This window comes from Epinephelus fuscoguttatus, linkage group LG11 (genome assembly GCF_011397635.1).
Source record: "Epinephelus fuscoguttatus linkage group LG11, E.fuscoguttatus.final_Chr_v1".
Taxonomy (NCBI): Eukaryota; Metazoa; Chordata; class Actinopteri; order Perciformes; family Serranidae; genus Epinephelus; species Epinephelus fuscoguttatus.
This window is the reverse complement of record NC_064762.1, coordinates 23,070,322-23,090,112: the sequence shown is the minus strand read 5'-3', so window position 1 is coordinate 23,090,112 and position 19,791 is coordinate 23,070,322. Positions and strand designations below refer to the sequence as shown.

The 19,791-nt window shown below is 42.4% G+C and overlaps 1 protein-coding gene across 5 annotated transcripts in view; it reads right to left on the bottom strand.

Annotated features, from left to right (window-relative positions):
- The window catches only part of si:dkey-174m14.3 (uncharacterized protein LOC563117 homolog), a 61,289-nt gene that overhangs the window by 27,011 nt on the left and 14,487 nt on the right, over positions 1-19,791 (bottom strand). For 2 of the 5 annotated variants that reach the window (XM_049590887.1, XM_049590885.1), the window contains one exon: positions 14,688-14,725. In XM_049590887.1, coding sequence (XP_049446844.1) covers positions 14,688-14,710 — 23 coding nt within the window. In that variant the 5' untranslated portion in view covers positions 14,711-14,725. Of the gene's footprint in view, positions 1-14,248; positions 14,529-14,687; positions 14,992-19,791 lie in introns of those variants that run through there. The other 3 variants (XM_049590884.1, XM_049590888.1, XM_049590886.1) reach the window with 2 other exon arrangements.

Genomic DNA, 19,791 nt, shown 5'->3' with positions numbered 1-19,791 from the left:
TAGTGTTCCAGGAGCAGAAGACCCCATAAGGAAATGAGATGACATCGGCTTGTCTCGAAAGTAGGAAATCATTTGGAAACAGAGTATGCAGAACAGTAGGAGACCTGAAGTTTGTGCTCACAGGGATTACTTTTACATACATGACCCTCACGACAGGGTTTACGCTAGAGTGTTTTTTTGACAGCCAGGATGGCCTTTAATATTCCAGAGTTCCAGCCATATAGAACAACTACCAGACAGACGTTTTAAATAACCATAATAGCCGACATTTCAACAGCAATACAACACTTCAAATTAAATAACTTGAAAAAAAAGCTAAATGACGAAACGGCCGATTAAACAGCATGACTAATCACAGGTTTAGTGAAAGAAGCAAAGCAGGAAAATGACTCAATGTGCCAAGCGTCACCTTAAATCATCAAGCCCACTACCCACTGTGTGGCTCGCAGTGGAGTGGCAAATCCTGGAGAGCGTGATCCATGATGCCATTACCTAACTGCACCAAGAACGCAAAGAGGAAGACCGTGACCTCTGAGGATGTGGCGTATGCTCTGAAGAAGCAGGGACGCACTCTGTATGGCTGCGTAAGAGGTAATAAATATCCCCAAATCTGGTCTGCGTACATCAGTTTATATTTAAATTGTCTTGGCAACGTATCTTATAGATTAGTAGGCTATTTAATATGTAGTTAATGAATATATCAATTTATTTGGCATATCTCCCACCAGACAATTTGGCCAACGTCATTATTTAAAACTTTGCCCACGTTTAATATGAACATCTGACACTCTAATATTATATATATGACAGAAGATAAGGAAAAGCATAACAGGTCCTCTTTAAATCTGGGTTTCCCCACCTCATGTATTTCATATTCAAGGACTTGAATTAAAATGCTTAAAAAATTGTTTTCAAATCAGATGTATTTCTCTATAACAGAATTTTCCTGAATAAATAGGAAACAATCAAAGTTAAAAGTTCGAATAGAAACATCAGTAGGTATTATCTATTAAATTTTGACAGTCGTCTGACCATATAACTTAAATAAACAAACCCACACCACACCAGACATTACATATTGATTTAAAACATTTCTGACTGACTTGTAAAAAAATATGTGATGTCACCTTTTTCCATCTGCGTCATGCACACATTAAACCAGTGAAAAGAGCACAGGGAAAAATGTGACAACAGAAATCTCTCATGTGAAACAACTCAAACTGGTCTAAATTTAGCAGGACAAATTCTGCTTTAAAGTTGAATCAAAATAGAAAACATAGTCAAACACTCACTGAGGAAATGTTTTAAGGGCCCCTAAAAGAAAATGTATTTGTAGGTTTAAGTTCTGCGTTTATGCTCTTGCTGGACGCAACCCTGTTTCACATCACTGGTGGCTGATGCAACACCTTTGTGACAGCAGATATCAGACCTATCAGTAAAACAAACATCCCATTTCCAGACTTCACCTCCTATATGTCCAAACCCAAATGACATGAACTGACACATCTGTCCAGTCTTGAATGAAAAGAGTTTGACAGGGCCAATGCACCAAAGCTTCTTTTCCAAACATTTCTAGTGTCCCCTCAATCCCACGTGTCTGGATGGCGTCTGCAGCACAGGTGCAGCTGTCAGCCTGCAGACAAATAGTGCGGGTTATTAGATGAGACGGCCCGTCAAAGCTTGATCAAAGCTGCTCTGATCCGAGCGCCGGACTGTCCACTCGGAAAGAAAACAATGACAGGCTGTGCATGAGACTGCAGCCGAGGAAAGCGCCACGTTTCGGATGTTGTACCCACAGATACTGTCCATACAGTGAAAACCTGATGAGATACATACAGCAACATGTTGATCCACTGACATCCAGTTGTATGTCGGTGATTTATGCTGCTGGCTGAGGAGGCAGGGAGACATGTACTCCTCCAGATGGTGACAGCTCACCACCGCCACTGGAGCCTTCACTCCAGCTGCTCCCCTCTGAGTCATAGCACACCGGCTCTGGATATGTGTGTGTGTGCATGTGTGTGTGTGTTAGAAGTGGTGGGTGTGAGTATGTTGCTGTGCATGTATGAGGCTGTCATTTTGTGCACATGGTAGACGCATACTTGTGCGCATACATCTATATGTCTCGGCGCTTGTGCACGAGTGTGTACCTGCTATTGTGTATGTGTGTGTTTGTGTGCTGCGGCATCAGCTGGGCCCATTCAATCCCTTATTTCAGGGAATGAAATAAAACCAACAGTCTCTATCATAACAGTGAAAAAGAAAAAGGACAGATGCTAGCAACAAATCTCAGGCCACATCGTCAGGTGTCCGCCGTCAAACCGCCAACACACAAACAACTCTCACTCCCTCGCTCATTCACTCGCTTCTTCTTCTTCCTTAAGCGCGATCCTCACACTGCAGCAAAACCATAGACGGGGCTCGCTCAGATGGCGCTGCCTGCCACCCACTCGTGCCACGCTGACATTTGAGAGGAACTCAGAGCATTGAAAAGAAGAGGAAGGGGAGGTGGTAGAGGAGGAGGAGGACATTAAAGTTGGGGAATGGGTAAGAGGGAAAAGCAGGAAGCGTTTTGGAGGGGGGGGATGCCAGCCAGAGTAGTTGCAATTTAGTCAAAGACAGGAAAGAGGGAGAAGCATCACTAAATTAGAGAGGAAAAGCAAACAGAGTGGGTGTAAAGTCTCCACTGAAAATCATAATTTCTCTTTCTCCTTCCTCTCCTCTCTCCCGCCTGCTCTGTCTATCTGTTTCTCCCTTTCTGCCTTGCTGATCACATCTACCTTGCAGATAGATAGACTCTGAGGAAAAGCCCTTATAAGAGCCCCAGACCTCAGCATTAGAGTAGAGGGAACCCGAGCGGCTGACTCATCCAGCAGCAGCAGAGGAAGAGGGTGAAGAAGATGCTCTCTCTGCCCCGTGTGCCTTCAGATTAACTAAGGTAGCTAACCTGCAGCAGTCACTCAGCCAAATGACAGCATGACTCAACTGCCTCATAGAAAAAAAAAAACAACTCTCAAATTAGGGTACTGTACTGTGAGTGTGTGTGGGTTTATGTCTCTGCTTCTTTCTCCGTCCGGCATTGATTAACTCGGGAGCAGACAACTAAGTAGTTACACACCAACTACCAACATCATTAGCAGCAGCAGGGGATAATGACCCGCTCAACGGATTTCATGTGCTGCTGATGGCACTCGGCACAGGGGGAGTGTGTAATCACGACAACCATCCCGAGAGGATTTTGGGATGAGCGGAAGAGGTGACGGAGGCTAACCGAGCTGCAAATACAAGCACAAAAATACACACAGTTCTGTTCTCCTCCTGAAACCCAAAAAAAAGTCAATACAGAGAACACATAGAGTCCAAACATGCACCAGAGCAGGTGTAATCCAGACTGAAAATGGCACTGCCAAAAACACTTCAAAAATCCACGGGGGTTTTGCTACAGGTACCAGTGAGAAGAGGGAGTAAGATCCAAGATGGCCATGTTGAGAATACAAGAATGGGTTTTAAAGGAATGGTTCAGCATTGTTTTGACACAGATAGTCTAGCAAAGGTAGCATCTCTGAAGCTCACTGATTGGCACATTGGCACATCCCTTTCCCATTCACAGGTCGTCAATATCAATGCTTTTGGTGCATTCGTTTTATACTCGGAGGTCGGAAATTCCCAGTTCCCAGTTGGGAGTTTAAACTCGAACGCATCCTGAGATCGGATTTCCAGTTCGGAAACTCGAAGCAACTGCATCAACCCCGACTTACGATTCAAGATGGCTGCCAGTCACATACATAGTGAGTAAACACTCTGCTAAAATACTGTTTATAACAATTTTATCTTATTTGCTTTACATTAGGTCAGCCTCATCTGCGGCTTTCATCAGTTGGAGTGCACGGTGGTTTTGATGCTGTCTATACTCCAAAAGTGCAACGGCAACAAAGGCTTTCTTGCGGGCATCCATGTTTTTTTCCGACTTGTCCACCGTCGTCAACTAGAATGCAAAAACTGTTGTCAACTCAGAGGTGATGTCATTCCCACTTCCGACTTCCGACCTCCGAGTACAAAACCAACGCAGCATTAGTCACGTCCCTTGGCGTCTCATAACGATGCATAGGGTACCCTTTGGCGTAACATGCAACTGAAACACACTGTAACACCTGGTTAATGCTGTGAAACAGTTAGGTTTAGGCAAATAAACTACTTGGTAAAGTTTAAAATAAAGATAACATTTTGGGTTAAAATAAGTAAGTTTGTTACATAATGTGATGTAAATAGGTCGTGTGAGTCAGTGTTTCCCACAGAAACACAATCTATGTGTGGTGGTAGTTCGTGAAGATGGGGGGTGACTTTTTTTGTTTTGTGTTTTGTTTTTTCTTGCCTGTGTGTCTTTGCAACTGTCTGTGACCACTTTCTAAAGCTGGAGGTTTTTGTAGGTCCAAGAACGCAGCGCAGGCCAAACTCTTCTTTTGTTTCCTTCTGCAGCAGTTTGCAGATTTGAGTCACAAGGCGGATAACTGATCAGATGATGTAATCACAGCTGATCAGATCAACGGATGAGGGGAGCAGCTGTTGGTGACTAAAAGCAAACTTTGCATTCATCGTATTGAAGGTTAAGTTTCACTTTCTGCTCCATCTGTGCCCTTTGTCTGTGGAGCAATAATAACTTATGTATATATATATATATATATATACACATATATATATATATATATATATACATGTATATATATATATATATATATATATATATATATATATATATATATATATACGAGCATGAGTATATTTATATTTATATATATGTATATTTATATAAACATATCTATATATTTAGTTCAGCTCCAAAAATAGAAATTTTAAACGTGGCGGCAGATGTTTTAATTGTGGCAGCCTGCCATGAATTAATGAATGTGTGGGGAACGTTACTGACTTTTGGTTTCATATGGGCCGTAGGTATGCTAGTGATGTACCATTATGTTAAACCAACATCAACTGAAAGTCTGGTTTTGTTGATGCCCCAACTTTGCTCCCACCCATCCTATGCAGGCCGTCTCTTTATACTACAGCTAGTGAAGTTAGCCAGTTGATCTCAGCATCAGCTACTGCCATGAATGGGTTTATACTGCGTCTCATAAAGCCGCTAAAAGGTGCCTTTAGCATCAATATGACATGCTGAGGGGCGAGACAAAGCATTGGAATTTGACACTCTGGGAAAGAGAATGGGCTGGGCTCTCAACTTTTTTTGGTCATGCCCATGTCAATGCTTAACAATAACCGGGGAAGCAGCTGATAAAGGATAAAAGATCCATTTTGAATTTTGGTGAAATAAAAGTGAACATGATATCATCAGTGCTTTTTCGTTTTCTCTACATAAATTATATTGATTCAACTTTGTTTTGCACAATATTTTTTTCTTGATCATTCATCCCAAAGTTTTAGAACCAAAGTCAATGGTTAAATGTTTTCATTAAAATTAATAAAAATGTTGACGAATTGGTTTTGTTGCAAATGTTACTGTAATAATTTCAATTTAAAGATGACTTGCGAAATAACATCTTTAAACATTTTTCAATATTCAAAATATACAGATAAATTCCTAAAGAGTAAAAACAAAGATACTGAACACTATAAATATGCTATAGTGAAATTAATGTAATTCTCAGTATAAAATCTCCAGTTAATGAAAACCCAAACCTTGAGTTTGGCTTTCTATATGCCAACATTAATAACATATATACAAAATAATAAAAAATGCTGTCACTAAACCTTGTCTCTCGAAAGTGTTTTCATAAATTATTCACGTTGAAATAAATACAAGTTTGGAGTAGAGGCAAGAAAACCCCCAAGCCATAGGAGCACGTACATACACACACACACACACACACACACACACACACACACACACACACACACACGGACCCTAAGCAAATTTAACACGTGCACACAAGCACATGCTGTTCTACAAAAAAACAGCATCTGCCTCCAGACAAGAAAATCATGTTACGGCTCCAGTAAATCCTACCGAGAGCTGTCCTAGCAAAGCTCCCGAGACATCTTCCTCCGACCCAGAATCCACACGCTCTGAAACTTTAGCTGAAGCCTCTCACTCCATTTGACACTCAAAAGTTTGAAGTTTCCTGGTGATTACTGCGCGTTCCAAACCAGTGAGTCTGAATTGCTTTAGCGTTTCAATTTTTCCATAAAGTGGAGGGCAAAGAAAATCCCAATTCTGTCCACTCCGTTTCATTCAGCCCTCCTCACAATTTTGGCGTCCGCCTTTTTTGGTTGAACAATTTTCTTAATAAAATAGGTTACTAAATGTTGTGGCATACACAACAACAAGGCCAGTGTTTGCCATCTTTTCAGCCACAACAAAGAGGAGATGGGACGAAGAAGCGCAAGCAGCTTTCAAACGGGTTCAGCTCATTAAAAATAGAACAGACACAAACACACATGCGTGCACACACATATGCACACACACACACACAAAGACGACACACCGCCCACCATCACAACATATTGTTTACGAGTGGAGCTCGAATGGACAGGTAGTGATTAGACACAACAAAGGAACCACCTCTGCAAATCTGCTAGCCTGCAGTGTACCGCTCTGTGTTCTTTGTTTCCATGTATGACTGTGTGTGTGCGCGTGTGTGTGTGTCTGTCCATAAGCACTGGCCACTTATACACATATAACGAGTGGCTAAGATGTACTTACAGGTCCATCCATGACTCTCAAGAGGCAGCCTAAAAAGCCTCAACTCAGGGATGCATGAATGGAGCTTCTACAAAAAAAAGGAGACTACACTGAGAAAATATAGAAAGCAATATAGCACTAACAGCTTTCCACAAAAGCTTTTCCATTAATGTAGTGGCATAAAAAAAAAAAGATGTGTAATCTGTGACCTCCAGTTTGGGATCATCGCAGGCAAACAAGCAACAGAAATCAGAAAGAAAACATTAATTTATGTGTTTAATTTCCGCTGAGCCTCCCTCACAGTTTGATACTCCTCATTCGGAAGGTCACTGTAATTTTACATTTAAAAGGTTTATGTTTGGTGAGAATCAGCAGCATAACATAATTGTGATTGGCCCCAGTGCAAATATTTCTTCTTGGGCTGTTTCATTGCCCCAAACACAAGCGCATACTTGTGCACACACATACACACAGGCACTCACAACCCCGGGTTAAATGGGGTCCCTGAAGAGCCCTGGAACATAGGCTCTACTTAGGAAGCTGCCCAAGTAGGTAGAAACCAAATTCATATTGGCCAGTGACAGCGCTTGGACTAACCTGCAAGAGCCTGTACACATTCGTGGCCTCAAATCCATTGTTGTCAATGTAGACACGAGAGAAGCAAGAGCAATGCCGTCGTGGCATGCAAGTGCTCCTAGCTGCCTATTTTTCAGGACACAACGACACCCAGAGCGTTACATCTGTCCCACAATGTAGGCCTAATACACTCCTAAAAAACAACACCTGGAGCAAGATCAGCTCCAAACTCTAGATTTCTGGTAAGCAGGCAAAGATAAAGTGCTGGGTATGGTCGCTTAGCAATGTCAGGCAGAACTTGCCTCCACGCCCTTCAAAGTTGGCACAGAGTAGGCTTAAGAGTAACACCCAGCTCCCCACCTCATATTGTCCCGGCCCTGATGGCAGCAACAGAACATATACTGATCTGGCAGTACAGGATCAGACGCCTCTCTCGTGTCCTCCACCGGTTTTGCAGTGGCTGATTTCGGGATGCAACATGCTGCTGTCTGTGAACTGCTATTTGCCCTCTTCCTGGCAAAGTAAGGCCAAAATCAGCCGCTGCTGAATGGTGCATGTCAAAACAGCCGCCCTTATTATTGAACTGAAGTGTGTCCCTCCCATCCTGCAAAGCAGCATCTGATCAGCACCATGGACAGCAGCTGGGGCGCCAAATTTATCAACGCTAATCTAACAGCCTGTCCTGGATTCAAACCATCACGGCCTGATTTCTCCAAGCGACAAAAAAATCACCTTCCTACATGGGCCCCTGACAGCTTCTGGGCCACAGTCGATATTAGAATACAGATTTAAAGCAACGGTTGGACATTTTGGTTAGTACATTTATTTGCTTAGAGTTAGATGAGAACATTGTTACCACTCACCATCTGTTCTGTTCATATAAGGACACAGCCAGCAGCTTCTTAGCTTAGTTTAGCACAAAACCTGAAAGCAGCTATGCTGTCTCTGTCTAAAGGTAATGACATGCCCTTTATCAGCACCTGTACAGATCACTAATTAGCACATTATAGCTTGTTTGTTTGACCTGTGCAAAAACTGAAGTGCAAATATGCCAACTTTTGGTTTTAATGGGATTATGTGTATGCTGTGTGTAGGTGTGCTAGCTTTATATTTAGCATATAGACAACATACAGAATGGTATCTATCTTTTCATCTAACTCTAAGACAGTGTATTTCTGAAAATGCTGCACTTTTTATTTAATTTAATAAAGTTAAAGTTCTTCTATCAAACAGCTTCCACAAAGAAGGTAAACGGTTTGTTTGTTTGTTTGTTTGTCTGTCTGTCAGCAGGATTACTGAAAAACTACTGGCCAGATTGAGCGTGGCATGGGCCAAAGAAGAACCCATTAAATTCTATAGCGAATCCAAATCACAGGGCAGATACACTAATTATTTTTCACTTTCATTAACAGTGCAAGGTAAGACATTTGGCCTTGTCAGAATAAATGCCATACATCTTGAAATCCAGTAGGTGATAGTAAAGGTCAAAACACATGTAGCTGCTCAGGCTTCATACAGGAAGCAGCTGTACTGAGCTCTTGCTAACAGTGGTGTCATGGGAGAACCGGTACAATTGTAAAACTGCCGACTAAGGTATAGAAACTAAAATATATGCATATCATACAACTCAAAGTACTCTTACCCACATCCAAATATTAATTGTCTGCAATAAAGTCCACCAAAGATATAAGGAAATATATCTAGATACGCAGTAGATGAGCTTGCAGATGTCCATACCCTAGAAGATTGGACTATTGGCCTTGGCAGAGGAGTGCCCTTTCATTTATATATTTTATTGGTTTATGTAAATTTGGAAACACATTTTTGTGTCTCCCTTAGTTTTATTCTAAGCTAAGTGTCTACTGGTAGCAGATTTATATGACAAAACAGATATGAATGACTGCCAATCTTTCCATCTAATTCTCAATAAGAAAGCAAGTAAGTGTATTTCCCAAAATGTTGAACTATCCTCAATTCCATTAAAAGAAGGGCAGGCAAACTGCAGCTCAGTCCCTTACATCCCTGCTGCTGGTGTCAGGTATAAACACAAATTTTAAAGGGCATCCTTATTTTCTGTCTGACACTTAAAACTTATGTAACACATTTTTTAAAGTGGAGTAACATTCTTCCTCTTACAAATGTAAATTTTAATTCACAGGCCACAAAGTCACTCAGGGTTTTGTTTTTGTTTTTTTTGCTGCTACAGCCTTCATTTAGCTTGAGGTGACTAATATTAGCTAACTTTAGGTAATTATTTTATATTGTATATGTACAGCACTGTAGTTAATTTGCTGCTGTTATGTCTCTATTCCACTTTTATCATTCTAGCTAAATGTGTAGCATTAAGTATTATACTGTCACTTGAAGTCAAATTGGCTTCTGCTCATTTAAAATTTCAATAAATTAGTGCTGTCACCTCAGAAAGAACCTGGACTTATCACACACTGTAGATTACTATGTAAAGTCCGAACCTTGAGTTATGGCAGCTGTTATACGCAGCGAAGCCATCAGCCATTAAGATGGTCTACGGCTTCACCGTCACGAGGAATAAATCTGACCTGTACGATCTGACCGCTGGTGCTGAAGAGGGCAAAGGGGAGCAGGAATAATGGGGTTGCGATGATAAGATACACTTAATAACCCTCAGAGGAGCTGTCAGTGCGGAGAGCGAGAGGGACCTAGACAGAGAGTGGGAGAGAGAGGCCGAGTGTTCACACCGCAGAGGATAGAAGAGAGCATTAGTCTGTTAGACCAACACTGTCCACTTAAGCAGATCAAAACTAACCTCTAGCCTCTTCAGACCAGCCTCTCTCCCACAGAGCGGATCTATGCTCCCAGGGTCCTATGTTCCGCAGCTCAATATCCTCTTAATATGTCACATTAAAAAGGGATTTATGGTCTAATCAATTTTTTTCTTTTCAATACGCTCCCCTGGGTCAATATGTTGAAATAATCCATCCAGAGCTTATAGCCTACTGATGTTACACTCCTTGAAACACAGGCCTTCTAGGACAGTTTTCTTGGATGTAGACACTGAAATCTCTACAGTGGCTGAACAGATTTTAACAATTCAAACTGCAGTTGAGACGTCCATCTTCGCACTTTTGCAGTTTGAGCTATGACAATAGCCCTTACCAATCTGTGACAATGTGTAAACCAAGAGACATATATTTTTAATCCTCTAGGAAGACAGATGTAAAATGTCTTAAGTGTTATATTAAAGAAATACAGATGTGAGGAACATGGGACCTTAGGAACATAGGGATAACCCCATCTCTCTCCTACATAACTCCTCTGTATCTGCACGTCATCTATAATGAAATAATCAGTAGATGCCTAATTCATCTTGAGTGATGCAGTGGCCAAACTGTTTAATATTTGTGGTATTTATATTAATTAGCAATTGGTTTGTCATTTTGGGAAAAACACTTATTCACTTTCTTGCCTAGCGTTAGGTGAGAATACTGACCTTACTTTTAGGGCTGCGTTTGAAGTATAACGTAAAATCGAGTATGTAATACGATCACACTGCATAGTACGTGGAGTTTTTGTACACGAGAAATGCCTGATGTAGTTAGATTTTCCGAATGTAGCATCAATTAAATTCTGGGTGAAGTGGGTGAAATGCGTAAGACCCTTACGACCTGATTTTGTAGAGGTATCGCACAAAAGACCCTATGATATGTAGTCCAACAAACCTCACTGACTGCTATTCCAATTCATTTTTTTCTTTAATCCCTCTTCAAGTCTCCCTGACACTTAATCTCTCCCAAAATGTTGTTAAATTGTGAAAAAAAAATGAACAGTGGGAGAAACTACTTTGTTTATTGTAATTTATGTTTTGCTTTGTAAACTGCTGTCGGAAAAAAAAAAAAAAATTCTGTGTGACCTTCAGCTTACGTTACATTCCTTTACTGCTCCACAACGTTAGGAGACAGTTTCTTTCCAGAGACAGTTTCTTTCCGGCAGCCATCAGCACACTAAATAAAACAAACATTAAATAATGTTTATTACTGCCAGTCTACCATCCACTAGGCACTTTGCTGCACTTTAAATACTTTTACATTTATTCATTTATTTATTTATTTATTGCATTTTATCACTCACTGAATGTCATGTGTCTTGTGTTTGTATGTTCTTTGTTAGACTGAATCACTTAAGTGTCAGAACTAATTTCCTTGTATTCCTATGCAATGACAATAAAGGCTTTCTAGTTGTAGTTCGAAAATTTACTGTGACGTTTTAGGATGGTCAAGTGATACAGTCATGTTGCCTGAGTGTGAACAGTCTGTTGGTAATGGCATACTTAATTGTTCATTTAGTTGTTAGTACACGGTACATACAGATTGAGTACATATAGGCAGTGCATTAGTGTGCAAAACCACACACAGCCTTATATCTGGACATTAAATATGAAGCTACCATCTGCAGCCAGTTAGCTTAGCTTAGCATAAAGCCTAGAAACAGTGGGAAAAATCAACACATATCTCTTTAGCTTGATCTTTACAAAAACTAAAGTGTGAAAATATCAAGTTGGTACTTTAATTTCCTGAAGTCTCCCCTGGTTGCCTAGACAACAAAACTCAAAGAAGTCACAGTAACTTGATGTTTTTACACTTACGCTTACCAAATATAACATGTTCATTAGTGAGCTTTAGAGATGCTGGTAGGCGTATTTCATCACTGTCAGAGAGATCAAAGCTAAATGTTTCCCCGTTCCCTGTCTTTATGCTAAGCTAAGCTAACTGTCTCCTGGCTGTAGCTTCATAATCAACTGACAGCTGTGAGAGTGGCATCAATCTTCTCATCTAACTCCCAGAAGGAAAGTGAATCAGCCTAATTCCAAAAATGTAAATCAGTGTCTTTAAAAGGAAACACTTGAATAAGTGAGAAGAGTGACAACAAACACAGATGGCTCCGCACAGGGTAAGAGGGGTCAGTGAATGGTTAAATGAGTATGACAAAGGTGTGAATCATGTGCTGTGGCCTTCACCACCTGATCTCAACCCAGCTGAACACCTGTTCTGAAATAAATGTGAAATGATCAAAAGCTTCAGACAACAGCTACTAAACTGATTTTGAGGTGAGGTTGTTTCATTAAATTGAGCACTTTCTTTTCATCCAAATCTTTTCTCGGTGACTGTGGTGATGTTCAATAATTTGAACTTTTGTAAATATTTATTGGCAGGCTGCAAAGTGTAAAGCAACATTTGATGCTGCACTGCATTACTAAACACTTCCATTTGTCTGTCCTGTCTGTGTAATGGTGGTGGTTTAAATGATGAATACTGACGATTTGAAATTTGCATCCTGAATCTCATTATTTAAGATCTTAAAACCCTTAAACTATGTCAAAGTTTTGTTTTCTTGTCAGCCAAGGACGTAATTTCCTCATCACTCTTTCGGAAAGCAGCGTTCAATTTTGGGCTGTCAATCACCCCAGCAGAGCAGCTGTCACTTGCTTTTTTCAAGTGGTGTCAGTCTCATTTCCAAAATAGAATACTTTAGCATGAGATTAGTTTTTGACATTTGCTTGAATATTCATGCAATACTTTTTAAAAAAAAAAAACTCTCGAAAAACTTTCAATCTGTTCATCCGACCGAAGTCTGCTCTGCTCTGGAGCGCCGTGCTCCAGTGTGTCTCCATGTAAAATTTACATCTCTATCTCCGCCACGGGGCCCCCGACGCAAGAGCCCGGCCACGAGAGGGACAGAAATTGCGAAAGAGAGAGCGCAAGAGAGGGGAAGAGATTTCAGGACATTTCATCACTTCGACTGAAAGGCGTCTTGAAGATGAGATGTGGGGGTGGGTGGGTGGGATGTAGATGTAGGGTCAGGCTGTCAGGTAGATGCAGCTTCATGTTTAACCTCATCACGGCGGCTTCAGAGGCCACAGGTGACCTTGTTTCCTATTCAGCAAAGAGCTAGGAGAAAAGGCGCAGGACTACCCCCTCTTATCTCGGCAGAGCTGCTATAATTCAATTAAAGCTGTGACACAGAGGTGAGGACAATTGATGCCTGATATTGGAGAAACACCCCGTCAGATTAATTACCCCCTCATCGGCTGGTTAAACGGCTTTTGAACTGTAATCTGCCTGAAATCGTAATAATACCATCGGTAATCGAACACAAAAGGGAAAGCTCGGGATCTATTTCCATCTGTGCCGGATTAATAATGGTTCATTAGTAATAGTATCAATTACAACGTGTCTACTGTAGGACAGTGAGGTAAAAAGGAGAGCAAGAGGGAGAGGAGGGAAGAAACTGCAAAAAGAAGCAGAGCCTTTCCTGCATCTCGTCATGTTTGCTTTGCTGCTTTAATTCCCGTGCAACACAACTTTAATCAGAAAAGTGGGTGAGCACTTCTAATGTTTTTAATGAGCTCATCAAAATCTGTTTATGCAGGCATGTAAAGGCATCACTTCAGTTATCAGCTAGGATTTCTGAGAACATTTGAAGCTGTCAGGTTTATTTAAATACATAAAAATCAATGATTAGAGCCACTATTCCTTAGGTGCTCGCAGTGGCAAAGCAGCGCTGCCATGCAGAGTAATTAATCAGTGTTATAGGTGCATTCCGACAGGTGACTGTCTGAAATCATGCAGAAGAAGATGTATAAGAGTCAAGGATGGACATTTTTACGAGCATAACACATTCAACACTAATTAAAAAGCACTCTTGATTGATCCCGGAGAGAAAAAGCTTTTACAGTAACGCCACATATACACTGCAGTGAATTTTCAAGCCAACAGATTCCCTGCGTACAACCACCAGCCTTGTTCTGCAACAACAAAACATCCTTTTATCTTTGACAAACTATCAGAAAAGCAGATCATTCCTAACAGCACTGCATCAGCGCACGGAGAGCACGAACTGACACACATCACACACAGATGTGTACATACACACACACACGTTTACACAGACACAACCAAGCCAGCTTTGTAATCCAAATCAAAGATGCAAACGGCGAGGCAGTACCTTCCGCTCGCGCAGAGCTTCATCCTGGAGACCGAGAGATAAAAATCCTGCCGTCTGAGCCTCGCCGGGGAAATGGAGAAAACCCCCCTCTATATGCTATCTGGATTGGCTTACCCAGCTCTCCCTTGAAGCTCAGAGAAACCCCACCACATGCACACCACACCACCACCGCTGCCACCGCCGCCGCCACCTCCAGCACCACCACGCCACTCCAACAGCAGCAGCAGCAGCAGCTGAGCCAGGAGGGAAGACAGAGAGGGAGTGAGGGAGAGAGACTGTGCAAGAGTGGAAAGACAGAGAGGAAGAGTGGGAGGGAAGGAGCTTAAAGGAAGAAGACAGGGAGAACGCGGGGGCGTGATGATGGAGCGCTGAAAGATATGTGCAGAGAGAGAGAGAGAGAGAGAGAGAGAGAGGGAGAGAGAGAAGGGGAGAAGCTTACCTGATAGTGTCTATGTTGTTCATGTCTTCGTCAGGCACCTAAAGGAAATGACAGCACGTTAGTGGAGGGGACCCATAAAACTGGCCCGGGTGCTGCCAAGTAGAGCATCGCTGCAGCGCAAACAGAAACAAAACATACATATTCAGCAGGCACGCTCTCTGTTTCCCCCTCTGTTTTTGTTTATGTTTCTTCCCCCCCTTCTCCCTTCCCTTCCCTTCCTCTCGTCCCTGCTCTCTCATTTGCTCCTCTCCCTCCACTCTATCTCTGCTCGTGAGAAAGCCCTCATCAGGCTGTCTGCATCTGCGCTTACTTGAGGTGAGAGGAGAACAATCATATCATACCAAGAGTGTGAGGGGAGAGAGTGAGAAGGAGAGGGGAAAGGAAAGGAAGGAAGGAGGGGAGGGAGTGCGGAGGGAGAGCGGAAACCTCCATTGCAGCCAGACTGCAGATACATGGCATGCCCCCCCACGAGGGATACTGGCAGCAACTCAATATCCTTGTCTAGGTGCTGAATCGGAGAAAGAAGAAGCAAAGACGGAGAGGGAGAGGAGAGGAGGGGGGGTGTGGAAAGAGATAGAGAAAGGAGGGAGAGAAGAGGGGGAGGTGAGGGGGAACAGGTGGTCCAATCTGTTGAATCTTACATCTCAAGTCCCAGGCTGTTAGGGAGAATACGTTTCGTACAGTTCTGCTGCTGGCCCTTTTTCTGATGGTGATGAATTATGCATCATTCCCCCAGTATTCTCGTCTTCATTGAGCTTTAGGGTGCAGGCCTGATCGACTGTGGCAACCGTGCCATTGTGTTACCGCGTTTGATGGCTCGGTGAGCGCTTGAAAGCTGGCATAACCATCAGTAGTTAGGGGAGGGACTCAGGCAAGTGCCGTTAACGAAGGAGGCAACCGTTGCAAACACATTACTTGATCTCCAGGGTCAGCGAGAAACACAACCAGGTCAGAACACCAATAAAAACACGCTTTTAAGCCGTGGGGGGAGGCTCAACGAATCAAGTTTGCATCTTCAGCGAGTGCACAGCTGAAGGTCGTGTGCCTGTGAAGAATGTTTCGTTACTGTGCTCACACAAGTACAAGGACTCGTGTGAGGAGATGAAACTTTGCAGCGACACACACACACAGACACACACACAGACACTCACACACTACACCGAGATGAACACCAACAGGCTCACATGCCTGCCTCTCTCAGCCCCCACACCACCCACCTTTTTTTCCAAGCAGTTGCTAAGGTGACGGCAAAGGCTGAATTTTAATCAGACAATAAATTAAGGCAATGTGATCTTCTCCTTTATTATTAAATGGCAGCAGTACCACTTTCCGAGATCTGTCAAGTATGTTTTGGGTTCGCGGAGGAACACTGACAAACTGCAAATTAAAACTCTTCGTAAACAGTGCAATCACTTGTTTAGAGACAGTCCAGGGAATGCAAAACAGTCATATTTGTGCCAAATAATAAGATTTTATGCTTTTAAGCAACTGAAATAATACACTTTGAAACAAGAGCAGCACAGCCAGATGGATTATAATCCACCACTGAGATGAACATCATGCTGAGAGTGCCAATACACTCACTTTTGATGCAGTAATTGCTAATTGAGTCCTCAGGCCTGTCTCCCCGTGACACGCTGCTGTAACTCTGGGGAAACCACTGGTTGCTATTCCTAAAGAAAAACAGGTTCTCTGCAACCACAGCCACTTAGGCGAGGTTATGTCTCAAGCTGAGCAAATCATGTATGTCACACAGTAAACGCCGGCCAGGGGGCTGAGTCAGTAAATGACTGCATTGTTCGGTTCGGATAGTGTGGAGGAGCCGCTGATGGGCAGAATTCTAATCAGTATGCACCCATAAAAGCCTGCTCACTGGTCAGCGTGAAGCACCGCTCCTGTGCACACTCACAGATACAACATCATCATAATCATCATAACAACCTGTGGATCAGCTGAGTGGTAGCATCTGTGTGTGGATCAGCGGAATAACTTACACACTGAGTTTAAATTAGTTTTTTTTTTCTCCATAAAGACGAGATAATTAAAATGCAATATATGATTGTTTGGCTATTAGGAAAGAGTGCGAACAAGCTGTAAACACAACACAGACGTATCATCACCATTTAAGTTGATATGATGAATGTGCTGGCAAACAGTTGTTTATTTACACATCCAGCAGAAACAGAGCAACGTTAGCCAGGTTTCTTTTTTCGTAACAATTAATTTTCAAAACTTTTCCATAATTTACTCCATTCAATTACTTTATTCAAGAAATTTGAAATGCGTAGGCTTATATAGGGATACAGCTATACATTATTAAACATGCCCTCCCTTGTTAGACATTCCTGCCACTAACTGGCTTCATATGGTCACTGCCAACACGCCAAGCCGGTGGCATACAGGTACTTCTCAAATCGTCAATGCCATGCCCATTTATGGGGGAAAGAAAACTGAAGATCATAGATGTCAATAAAATTTGATGTGTGGTTGGATTATAACTTTAATTCTCAGTGTGAAAGCCTTGGTTAACCCGCTACACAACAGCTTTCCTGCATTTTTTGTTTCTATCTAAGTGACAACGCGATTCATTCCCCCAAAAGGGGGCGTAGCCTTGGGGTTGATGCAATTTACTCTTGGTCGATGTATCATGTGATTTTAAAATTAGTAATACTAGAAATGTATTTCACAGGATACACATATTTTGGAAATTTTATGAACATATTTTAAACAATCGCCAAACAATGTATATTCAAACCTTTTCCATAACATTCTGTTAATTTCAAAAACCATTTCCAGGCCTTTTTTTTGGCCATGAATCCTGATTAATATTGGCTCTCCTTATAGCTCTGTTTTGGTGAACATTCTTCACTTTGTTCACCAGCTAGTCAATAACTTTGCCTGCTAAGCAAGTAGCGTGCAGTGAATGTTTAAATATTATTCTTTAGAGCTTTTATTGCCTTTCTTACACGGCAGCTAAAGAGTGATAGGACAGAGGCGATGAGAGAGAGGTGCTGACACACAGCAAACGGCCCGCAGGTTGGAACCAAACCCACGCCACTGCCAAGGACTCAGCCAACATGGGGCATGCACTCGACCAGGTAATGTAGAGGTCACTCTGCAGCAAATTTTTAGAGCTTCTCTACTAAAAACAGCTGCCTGCTGCGGCCAAAAACAACACTGAAAAAGCAGTAAGAGTGAGCCAAAACTGTAAATACAAACCTAATAGACTGCATTAGAGAAGGAACAAGGAACTGTTTAACATGTCCATTTCTTCCTGTACCTTTTTATGCTCTGAATAATGATGCAGAAAAGCACAAGAAAAATCAAGAACAGCTCACTCATCTCATCCAAAGACTCAATTTATTCAGACAGCACTTCAAACTCTGTGAGAAACTACTTCTGCTCATGAATACACACTTATAGAGGCTTTAAGTCTTTTTTCTTTCAGGGTGTATACATGCACTAGCATGTGTCACGTGTATGTAAGTATACTAACACTGGAATATGAGCAAAAATGCATATGTGTGGATGTATCTATGACAATATTCCTTCTGTATTTGTTTCATGTATTTGCAGTGGTGGAGAAACTCGGATCCTTTAACAAAGTAAAAGTAAAGTACCAATACAGCAAGGATACCATGTGAGGAATTTAGAAGAAAAAACAACAACACTATTTTGGCTGTTAACATCTCATAGACATCTGAAATGTCTACACACTGCTTTTTGTAAGAAGCCAAAAAAGTTGAAAAGCACCAATGTCATCTTTAATAATGTCTTGTATTCTAAAAGCTTGTTATATTATCCATTGTTTAACATCTGCACCTTGAAAGTAACTAGTAACTAAAACTGTCAAACATGTGTAGTAGAGTAGAAAGTACAATGTGTCTCTCTGAAATGTGATGGAGTAGACATATAAAGAGTTTAAAACAAAACCCCAGACTGCATTTGACAAAGAACTAGTAACTTTATGGCTCGCCTTTTTCTTCCTGCACCTCTTTAAGCTCTGAAAAATAGCACAAAAAGGCCCTAGAAAAATCAAGAACAGCTCACTCAAATCATCCAAAGACTTGATTTATTCAGGCATCACTTCAAACTCTGTGAGAAACAATTTCCGCTCCAATCATAACATATGTTCCGAGGCCTGGCTTTGATTAAAGACTGGGATGACTTTCATCACTCACCATGTTGATGCCCCTGGGCAGAGAGGCAGATCTGTGGGGGTATCTGGGGAAGTCACCGTGAAACTCCAGGAAGGGACTCTTTATTTCAAACCCTTCACAGAACTGTGGAGGAGGCGGAATCACATTTTTCTCGTCTATCTCAGGCAGCGGCGGCGTCTCTGCTTTTATCTCCAGGTCCTGTGGCTCGTCGCCCCACCTCACAGCGTCAATGTCCGTCTCCAAATAGGTTTTCTGTGCCGGGTCAAAGGGAGCCTGCCCTTCTTGGGTCTTCTCCTGCTCATATAGAGAGCATTGCTGTTGGGCCATTGAGCAGGGCAGCCTGGGGCTCCACTGTGTTGCCTCTTTAATCTCGTCTTCGGACTCGGGTGGAGTTGTGGTGGTGAAGCTGGAGGGGAGGACTGGTTTCCCAAATACCTGCAGGCTGTTTGGGTCGAGCACGTTGGATGTCACTTCATCCAGGAACTGTGAAAACTTCACTTTGGCTACAATCTTCTCCTCCAGCAGACACTGTAGTTTTACACTTTCAGCGCTCTGTGCCGAGCCCCTCCCCTGACACAGCCCATCCCTCTCTGGCCATGCGTGGTGTTGGTTGTTGTGGTTGCCTCCACCCTGCTCCACTTGTGGATGAGATCCACTGGAGGGACATCTCGCAAGCTTCCCCCAGCTTCTCTCCTTTCTCATTCGATTTTGAAACGCTTCCTGGCTTTGCTTCTTGATAGAGCTGTGCAGGAGGCAGGTCACCCCTGAGCTCCAGCTGTACAGGCTGCCCGTACCATCACTGCTGCCTCCTGGGCTGCTGTTGGGAGCACTGGGGCAGGATGGCTGGCTAAGGAAGGACTGGTTGTAAGAGGGGCCCAACAGCTCCTCCAGCCAGACCTGATCTTTAAAAGCTTCAGGGGAGGCCCAGGATGTTGGCGATGGCT